The following is a 10,803-nucleotide window of genomic DNA, read 5'->3' as shown; positions in this document are numbered from 1 at the left end:
CAGTATCCGCTGTGGTGTTCTCTGGTATCCCAGCATTTACTGCTTGCAGCCTTCCCCCAACTTTCACAGGGACACATATAATCCTGTTACATCTCCAAGGCTGACAACAATACTCCCTGCTCCCCCCTGTAAAACCTGACTTCTCACATTTTATTTTCACATGAAAATACAAAGGGGCCTGTCATCTGCTGTGGTATAATATGCCATAACTGGGTAAAGTGTGGTAGAAAATCTGATTTGTTGATATGAAAAGGTTTCTAAATTTGCAAATGATATTCAAATACAGTACCTTAGGCTGCAGCTTTCATTGTTACTCATTAGCACATCTTTATTGTCTATTTGTCCTATTTATAAAATATGGTGAAATGTCATGGACTTGATTATAACTGCAAAGTTTTCATTCAGCTGCTCTTATGATGATTCTCCCTTTCTCATCATACCAAAAGCCCCATGGTCCAACTAAAAGAGCGGTGGTCTGGGACCAAGGGAAGACTGAGTTATGTTCTCTTTTTTGCTCCTGACTGTCCACTGCAAATGTTAGTGAATCTGCGAAACTCCACCAGCAGGATGTTGACAAACAGTCTTCAAAGTACAGACAGGGTACAATAAAAAAGTCTGTAACTAAAAGACCTATAAAAAGTTACAAAACTCATTACGTCAAAAATAATCAACTCTGTTTCCAGACAACAGCATCCAAGATCAAGCTGTCCACCATCTCCAGCAGGTCAGAAGAATGGCAGTTAGAACTCAGCATCAAGAACTAATATACCTTTGCAATTATAATGCAGAGTATTAAAATCCTATGCTATTCCAGTTAGCTTTGCAATACAACTGTTACGAACTGCTTTCTAGGTTCTGCTGCACAAATTTCATCCGTCACAGGTCATCTGTTTCTTAAAACTGTGACGATAAATATCCTCTCACCATCTATTAGAACCTATCACATATTGCTATTCATAGACAAAAGATAATTATTAACAGCCAGCTAATCTACATCACAGACTGCTAGTACAGTTCAGTTAAACACTTATGCATAGACTAAAATTCATTCACCGCAGTATTTTCATCAAAGGGACTGTTAACATGGTTAAAATAAACAGGTGCCTGTTGGCAAGACTGGAGGCATTATGGATTACAGCATCTGCTCTACACATGTACATATTCTGGGCCTGATCCAAAGCTTAGCAAAGTCTTTTCACTGACTTAAGAAAGATTTGGATTAACCTCTATGTTTGCAACAAGTCTCAGTTTTTTTTACCTTTCTGTTGGTCTTCTGTCCCGTTAAGTTCTTTTTGTGCTTCTTCAATTTTATCTGTAAGAAAAAGAAAAATCACCAAATTAAGAGATAAAATAATCAAAGGTACAAAAAGTTCTTGAAAATATCAACTTCTTATTAACATTTATTAACTTTCTTGACTCAGTTATGGGTAATGTATTATTCAATGTAAATAAATACATTGTATAAATTATGTAATGCATTAATAGTAATAGTGCCCCATAACATTTTACCATGTTTTACCAGCAACTAAATCTGTTAAATTGCTACTGACAGATTAAAATACAGAGAATACGAGCTAAAAGAATAAAAAGCACTGGCATGGGATTTACAGTTGATAAGTAACTCACAGCATTTTCACATCATCAGTAATAACTCACATAGCTCAGAGGACTATATATATGGGTGCTGATAAGCATTATGAATGCACAGAAATTTTTTTAACGCATTCAAAAATAAAAATGGAGTACTGAAATAGCTAGTAAGCATTATAGGAATATAAACAATAAACCAGATTTGTTTTTCTAATAATACTTGATGTATTCATAGAAAAAAGGGAGCTCAATTGCCTTAATGTAAAAAAAAAAATCAACCAGGGTGGAAAAAGTGTTGGGTTATCCTAGGTTTGTCCAACTGTGGAACTGGCCTATATAACCCATACACCCAAGAGGAACAGCAGGAAGGCCATTTGTGCACAGCCCTAAGCACGGAGGCTTGCTGCTCCCTCGGCAACCCACCCCTACTAAGAGATCCAACGGAGAGTGATTTGTTCTTCAGTTGACAGCAACACCAGGAAACTTTGCTTAGGAAATGAGAGGGAGAGAGTGTGAGCAAGAGAGTATGCGAGTGTAGAGGGGTAGATTTATAACAAAGTAGTATAATCTTGAGAGAGAAAATGAGGTGTACAGGGGAGATGGAGGAGTGGATTTATAGGAATGTAGTACAATCATGGAACATATTTCTTATTGTACTATTCACCTGCCCACTTACAGATCCCTAGTTAGAAACAGAGTCCTCTGCGTGATCTGTGGGAAGAGAGTTGGTCATGGGAAATACTGCCACAATCTAGCCCCTAACGAGTCTTTCTGTGATAGACTTTGCCCTTCCTTCCCATCAAGTCAAGTCAATATCACAAGCAATAAAAATAACCTATAATTTTTGACTTCTCAAATCACAACTATATTTATCAAAAAATAATAATAAAAAACCCCACCTTCAGAATTTCTCTACTTTCTGAAAATGTTCAACCAAATTAAAAGGAAGGGAGCCTAGAAAGTAATACTTTCTAGCAGGTTTGGACATTAAGTACTGATCAGTTTGTCTGAACTTGTATTTTTAACTTTCAAAACAAATGAGATATAATATTCTACCATATTCCCTTTGCATATTAAAAACTAATCCTTCAAACCTTTATGCTTGTGAATAACTTCACTTCTGTAAACAGTCCCATGACACACATCAGGATTCATGTTCATGAGACTCACCCAAAACTTATTTGCTACAAAAAAGCTTAAAAAAAAAAAGTCTACAGATGGTGTCTTACAGGGCAAACTTCTGTCCCCCTTCAGGTTGGTGGAATTGTATCATCAGTTTCAAAGAGAAAAGGTTCTGCCTCTAAGTCTGCAATGCATGATTTTTTTCACCTTACTGGCTATTAGTTGCTACTACAAATGCTATCAAACAAAAAGTAAGAGATTGCACATATCCATTTTACATAAAGTATTCTCACAGATTTGGGGAAAAATGTTACTCTGTTATACATAAAGGACTGCTGGCTCAAAAGCATATGAACTTCTACTAATGCATACAGAGTGCCTGATCCTGGGAGGTGCAGCTGAGGGTCTAACAGCAGCTTTCAGAATCAGGCCTCAGTGATGAATCTGTTGTAAATAAATAAATAAATACAGCATTAAGAGATTGTTTACTTACCTACTCATTCCAACTGACTTTATAAAATAAATTTATATCTCTCTCTCTTCCAGGAGTCAGATGAAAAGTATAATAATATTTTTCCCTGGGAAAAGGGCTGTCAAAGATAATTATAAACAAAAAATAAAAACTAGAAAGCATAAAAGGTGCAGTTTGTAGATACACACACCACTAGTGCTTTCGCTAGAGAGACTAAGAAAATTAATTTGACAATCTTACACCAGGGTGGCATCTTCTCAGCGGCTGTGGGGTGCATACTGCATGGGCTACAACAGTTGGGGCTGCACACCGAGGTGACTATGGGCTCCTTCGACCATATACCACACACAGGCAGTTGCTCCCCCACTCCACTGCACTGTGCACAACTGGATCATGCAGGAGCAGACAGGTAATCCCCCACCTGCAAGCCCTGCACACCCGCCTCACCTGCAACTTCCTATGGGCTCTCCTTGGGGACCTCTGGGCAGCTAATTCACCCGCCACCATGAACTGCATTGTGCTACCCTGACCCCTGGAGCTAGCTTGCTCCTGCAACCATATGTTGAGGGCAAGCAAAACTCAGAGTCATCCAAACCCCAAGCCTGAAGACTTGGGCCTGCATGTAGGATGCCTGCCAAAGGATTTGGAAGCATCTGAAACCCCAGGCATGAACGGAGAATGCTTGCCGGTAGTAAAGCCACATACAGTTCTTGAATGAGTCACAAATTTGGAATTGATTTGGCTTGGAACATGAAAAATTTTTCTTAAAAAACGAAAAACAAAACCTAGAATACCTCTGACTCCCAGAACTGAGTCAAGCAGGAGAAGCTGAGCAGTAGGGCTGTGCAAAACGACACCGTTCCGTTTTGACTTGCATTTTGACGGAACAGCGTTTCATTTTGATTTGAAACCACTGTTCCATTTTGTTTTGTCTAAACAGTTTCACTGTTTTGACGCTGGTTCGACATTTACATGCCCCCCCTCCCTCCCAGGGTGCAGCAGTGGGAGCCACCCCCACTCCACGCCCCCCGGACCACCTACAATTCTGTCCCATGTTCCGCCCTGTCCAGGCAGCACCTGCCCCAACCCCACTCCTTCACTCACTGCGGGGGCCTTGATCTGCCCCCACATGCCCCTTCCCTCCCACCACAACAGACTTACTAGCTGAACTTAGTTCTCCATGCTGCTGGGCTGTGCTCCTCGCCATCTATGCGCTGCACTGTGGCTGCATGCATGCACAAGCCATTTATTGGCTATGTCAGGCCAATTTTCTGATCCAGTCAATTTTCTTTATATCAGTGCCAATCCAATATTGGATTGATGTATCGGTGCACCTCTAGTATTCACCTTCTTCTGCCCTTCCATAAAGACGGGTACTATATTTGCCCCTTTTCCAGTCTTCAGGGACCTCACCCAACCTCCATGAGTACTTGGAGAGGATAGCTAAAGGCTCACTTCAACCAATTCCTTCAGTACATTTGTCTAGTCTTTATTTCTTTAGCTCATTATGAGGATATCATGAGCAACTATGTGAAAAGCCTTACTGAAGTCAAAGTATACCACATCCACTGATCTCCTCCCATCCAGAGCCTGTCACTTTATCACAGAAGGAAAATTAGGTGTGTCAGGCATGACTAGCTCTTGATAAATCCATGATGGCTGTTCCTGATTACCTTGATTCCTCTAGATCTGGGGTGGACAATTATTTCAGCTGGAGGACCGCTTAATGAGTTTTGGTGAGCTGTCGAGAGCCACAAAGGTATCCCTGCCCCTTGACACCCCCTGGTCACCATCTTGGGCTTGGAAGTCCCACACCCTAACTCCTGACCTTTGCCACCACAAGTACTTCCCCTTGCCCCCTGGAAGTACTCCTTTTGGGAGGGGAGGGTTGACAGCTTGGAATCAGAAAAAAAACCAAATCATATACTAAAAGGCAAAGACCTATTATAAACATATTTTAATTTTATCATAAAAAGTTTTTTTCATGATTTATGTTTGCATACGGTATATAGAGATGACTGCATCCTAGCCCAAAAATAAAGGCTTACTCTTGTATATTGTGGGGAGGGAGCAGTGGGTGGGTGGGTGTGTGTGTGGGGTGGGGTGTGCAATAGGGTATGTTGGAGGGTGTATATGTGGGATGGTTGTGGGGGTTGAGTGAGGGGGATAGGGACCCCCCCGCACACTCCCCCCCACAATACCGCACAACCCCTGCCACCAGTGGCAGCAAAAGCAGTAGGAAGCCAGTGCTCATGACTCATTCAGGCGCTGCCGCCCAGTGGTGCACAGCTCCGGCCAGCACTGCACATGATGGCAAGGATCACAGCCTGGCCAGCCCACCTATGGTGCAGGGCTCCACATGGCGCACATGCTGCTCCCAGCACTCGTGACATCGGGGGAACCCCTACACTATGGAGCCAGCTGCCTTCACCACTCCCTGCCATGCAGGTTCCAAGACTCTGCTGGAAGGTGGACAATTTTTCCCCTCAGATCTTCCTTTCCTTCCTTCCTCCCTTAAGAATCTTGAACTCTTATCATTTCATGGTCACTGTCACCCAAATTACCTTCCACATTCACATTCTCAACCAATTTCTCCCTGTTTGTAGGCAGTAAGTCAAGAAGTGCTTTCCCCCTAAATGACCTCTCCACCATCTGTATCAAAAAGTTATCCCCAACGCCCTCCAGGAATCTGCAAGACTGCTTGTGCACTGCTGTGTTTCCATCCCAGCAGATGTCCTGATAATAAAAAGTCCCCCATAAGACCAAGTCCTGCAATTTAGAAGCTTTTGTCAGTTGTTTAAAAAGGCCTTATTCACCTTTTCCTTCTGGTTTGGTGACCTACAGCAGACAACTACCATAACATCCCCTCTGCTGCTCTCCCCTCTGATCTTTACCCAGAGGCTTTATGAAGTCTCAGAAAAGACTAAATTAATGTGTGTCATGATTCCTACAATTTCACTATAACACTTAATCTAACATATTCCTAATTTCTAATAAATGAACTTTTGAACTACCTTCTATCCAGAAATAAATTATAGTTACTAATAGTCAGATTCATAAGAAACACTAAATTATGACAGAATACTTCTCACTAACAGCCCACTAGAGAGGGGGGAACAAAGACAGAGACAAGAGTAAGAAAAATTTTCATATTTATTCATTCAGCTGATTTAACTATCTGCACAGATGGAAAACCCAGACTTGCCCATAGTTCAAGTAAATTTATAATGTATTAGGCCATCCATCAAAGGGCTTGAAAGACAACTGCAGTCCTTGAGAATTCTCTCATCCTTAATTTAATTTAGGAAGTATTTATTACACTCGCAAAGAACGCTTCATAAATTCTGGGCAGTTACATTTCAAAATGTGTCTACAACTGCATGAACAGAGAAACCTCAGGATTTGCTTCATAGACATTAGCACTTATTTTAGCAATGTATCAACCAAGCATAACAGAAATCCCTAGCACAGATAGGTACACTCTGGCTAGCTGTCTTGGTCAGGGATCACACCTGTTCACATCCCTAACACGGGTAGGTTATAAGAAATCTACAATATAGAAAAGACTTTGGATGCCTTGTTTTCTCTACTACATTATTTCATAGACATTAGGGCTAGAAGGGACCTCGCAAGATTATTGGGTCCAGCCCCCCGCCCAAAGGGCAGGAAGTCACCTAGGGTCACATGACGCTAGCAAGATAATCATCCTAATTTAACTGCTAATCATCTGATCATTTAACTGATAATCATCATTATTTAACTGCTTTTTCTTTCCTTTTTCATTTCCTTTAGTTTCTGTAAAATTCAATAATTATCAGTGTTACGATTTCTTCTCAACTCCTATCACAGAAGACTCACTGCATATACTCCAATAGATTTAGATTTCTTTTTTAAATAAAGAACCCAAACTTTCATTGTCTTTATTTTCTTCATCTTTGATATGCAAGGGTAGAAATAATCTCTAACATTTTATTAGTACACATACAAACATGCACAAAGGGCCAGACACACATTGTCCTCATAGACCACTGCACTTCAGCATGTCTCAAAACTAGGGACACTGACAGATGTAGGGGCGGGGGGGAAAAGGATGTTTAACTTTCAGCTTGGCATGCCCCATTGAAGCATGCAATGTATGTAGACCCTGAAAGAGCCGAGTCAAACTGATGTGGGAGACCGTGGGTTTTCCCTTGCAAGCTTACAGAGTTCCAGCCTGCAAGGGGTTGCTTGGTGCCCCCCATGCCCCACGCACTGGAGGGTAACGGGTCAGGAGCAAAGGGCACTGGGGCGGGACTGGCCACTGTTTACAAATGGGTCCTGGTACAAAAAGGTTGAGAACCACTGAGCTATATAAAGAGCATGTAAACTCTAAGCAAGGAGGTAATTACTGACAGGCACAGGTGCATGTCTAAACAGCCCTAAGATACCTGACTTAGGGCTGCATGTTAGGTACCTTTAACATTTTGGAACGCAGAGAGCCTGGAAAACAGGCAACTAAGTGACCAGGGCGTGTGATATATACCAACAACAGGGCTGATTTCAATAGGCAGTACCCAGAAACACCAGCTGAGGTTGTGGTGGTCGCACCCACATTTTGCCTAAGAGGCTAGTGGTTAAACACACATGCAATAATGGGAGACAAAGGTTACAGACTCTCCTGGCATGAAGTGATTCAAACCCACAGTCCCCACTTCCCAAAAAAGTACCCTAACCACAAAGTTCTAGAACAGACAGAGTCGGAGGACTCCCTCTACCTGTCCTGCTGAAGCTTTTCCACCGGGTAACTGAGAATGCACATCACACAGGGCCAGAAAGAGAACAAGCAACATGGCTCCACAAGACAGAGGAGGGAAACCTGAGCTCCACCACTGCTGCCAGCACTCTGTGTATATCTTCTTTTAGCCATTGGCTAAAAAAAAAGAAAAAAAAAAAAAGCTAAGCCAGATATAACTCTTATAGCAGGGACTAGAAGCCAAAAGCCTGCCTTCAGGTACATAATTTAAAAATAAAATGTTGGCCAAATTACAGAATGCTTTACTTTCCAATACTATTTAAACTGTGAAATATACTAATCAATGCACATGGTAGGTGTAAGGTTGGTGTGTGGATGTTATATGTATGAACATTTATTTCTGCATTATCTGAATGTGCTGAGATTCATAAGATTCTATTATTTTTTGGTACTTAATTATGAGAGAACAGATTGAGCGCTAACATGCAGGCAAGTTTTAAGATAAAAGCAGAGAAGCATTAATTCTGGAGAGAGATGTGCAAAGAAAATTGTATGAAGTTTGCAGACAGATGCTGCCTACAGAGCAAGTGAATGAATTCAACACGGAATAACCAGAATCCACCCTCACACCCAACTACTGCAATTTTATACCTCCTCCAGAGGGAAGCCTCACGTTTCAAATATTCATACCAATACTGCTTACTTAATGGTGCGGACAGGAAGAACACAGTCACACAGTGTGAAAGTGATGCAAACTTGGACCACTTCCCTAGGTCACAGGCTCACCTACCCTCCCTCCACCCACTCAGTGACAATGGCAGGATGTCTGTCAATCCTTCCCAGTTCAAGAAATATTATCATCATTTCTATTGCAGTACAACCCAAATGCCTTCAGGAAGATCTGTTCGGTTTTGTACAAACCCAGAGGCACAGAACCTGTTTCTTAGGAGCTTACAATATTTGGTCTTGTTGTAATTAATAAATATAGTATATTTATAGTACATTAAAATCCCACTGCAGACAATGCAAATTGCAGTTTTAATTCATTTTAGCTATTTACAGCAACCCTTAGGTTTACTTCCGCTATTTAAACACATGTACTACTAGAACTGCTTTGTCTATATTTTTAATGGTAGTTAACATATTTAAAAATAAACCTTTTTCTCTATGTAGACACAGGCTGAAAACCACAAAAGGACAAGCAGCTTTTAAAAGGAACATGAGTTAGAAAAAAAAGTTTGGCATACTGCTAGTTAGTTATTTTATTACTATTATTATTATTATATCATAAAAACAGAGTTGGGATGTGTGGAAGGGCATGCAGAGCAAGTTAATATGTGCAAAGAAAGGAAAATAAAGGAGTCCATAGAGTTAGAAATAGAAGGCAGGATGGGTTGACAGAGCAGACAGCAGAGGAGGTGCTGAGAGAGACAAAGGGAAGCTGAAACAGGTAACCAATTAGCAGAAAAAAAAAAAAAAACAATCCAGATTTAACTTGGTCACTCACACCTGAGGTATTTTTAAAGGTATTTGGGCAGGCAAACTCCACAGAGGTGTACAGCAGTGCTTCTCAGCCTTTTTCCTACCAGGACCCATTTGTAAACATTAGTGGCGAGTCCTGACCCAGTGCCCCTCGCTCCCGACCTGTTGCCCCCCACCCCCCTTGTGTGTAGGGTGGGGGGGGGATGTGGGGCAGGGGGGCCCCAAGCAGCCCCTTGCAGGCTGGCATTCTGCCAGCCTGCAAGGGAAAAGTCACAGTTTCCTGCATTTTTCTCCTTTAAAGGAGAATCCATTTTTAAAGTTTGTTCACGACCCTTTTGATATATTCTTGTGACCCATTTTTTGGTAGTGACCCACGGATTGAGAAACACTGGTCTATAGGAATGCGCATAGGGCACAAATGCAGCACAAAGCAAAAATCCCAAGCTAGTCCTAAAGTGTCCTTAATGGTCACAAACTCCTCCCGAACGGTCACAAACTCCTCCCAAACTGTTTCAGGCTAGACATAAGGAAGAACTTTTCTATCCAAGCCCCCAAGACCTGAAACAGGCTGCCGCCAGAGGTGGTGCAAGCACCTGCTCTGGACTCCTTTAAGAGACATTCAGACATTTATTTTGCTGGGATCCTTTGACCCCAGCTGACTTCCTTTCCCTGGGGCAGGGGGCTGGATTCGATGATCTTCTGAGGTCCCTTCCAGCCCTAATGTCTATGAAATCTATTAAACTTAGGACTTGTCAAATTTACTGTTAATCAGCAAGGTCCATCAGCACTACCATAACTGCACCTACTCTGACCTGCAGCCATACTTTAAATTTGGGAATTAAGGTATTGGGGAACTTCTATTATGACCGGGGATTAGCTTTGTACTAGTAACACCTGCTCCTTCCCTTCTTGCAATTTGCAAGAGATTTAGGTTCTGATGGGCTTGCTTCTGCTCCATGAAAAACAGAACTTAATTTTACAAAGGCTGCTCTGACCAAAAGTCACATGCAATTTTCTTCTAACTTCTCAAATCTGGATGTAGGCCCCTCTTAAGATGCATTTCACTAGCAAAATACCACATGGATAATTCTGAACTGAGCTCAGTCATCATTTGTATAGCACAGCTTTATAATTAACAACAACTGTTACTATTTGCTGTTATTGTTCTTATTTTCAGTGTTTGCTGTGTGTAATAATAAATTTTAGCGTAATTATTATTATTATTGCATACACCAAAAACTGAAAATGTGATTACACCAAACACTGAAAATTCTATACTGGATACAGAGTATAGGAGGGAATTCTGAATAATTTTCTCTTTCATCCTTTATCTGAATACTCATCTTTATTTCAGTTTATTTTTAATCGTCATCTTCACCATAATGTTCAAGCACCTCTGAGAGGT

General features: G+C 41.4%; 1 protein-coding gene across 2 annotated transcripts in view; it reads right to left on the bottom strand.

Annotated features, from left to right (window-relative positions):
* HIVEP1 (human immunodeficiency virus type I enhancer binding protein 1) overlaps positions 1–10,803 on the bottom strand; it is a 233,697-nt gene that overhangs the window by 99,487 nt on the left and 123,407 nt on the right. For both annotated transcript variants that reach the window (XM_019522651.1, XM_019522645.1), the window contains exon 3: positions 1,259–1,312. In XM_019522651.1, coding sequence (XP_019378196.1) covers positions 1,259–1,312 — 54 coding nt within the window. The remainder of the gene's footprint in view (positions 1–1,258; positions 1,313–10,803) is intronic.

Source organism: Gavialis gangeticus, unplaced genomic scaffold (genome assembly GCF_001723915.1).
Source record: "Gavialis gangeticus isolate Ggan-Ray unplaced genomic scaffold, GavGan_comp1, whole genome shotgun sequence".
Classification (NCBI taxonomy): domain Eukaryota; kingdom Metazoa; phylum Chordata; order Crocodylia; family Gavialidae; genus Gavialis; species Gavialis gangeticus.
Note: the sequence above shows the minus strand (reverse complement) of the source record. Positions and strands in the feature narration are given on the sequence as shown.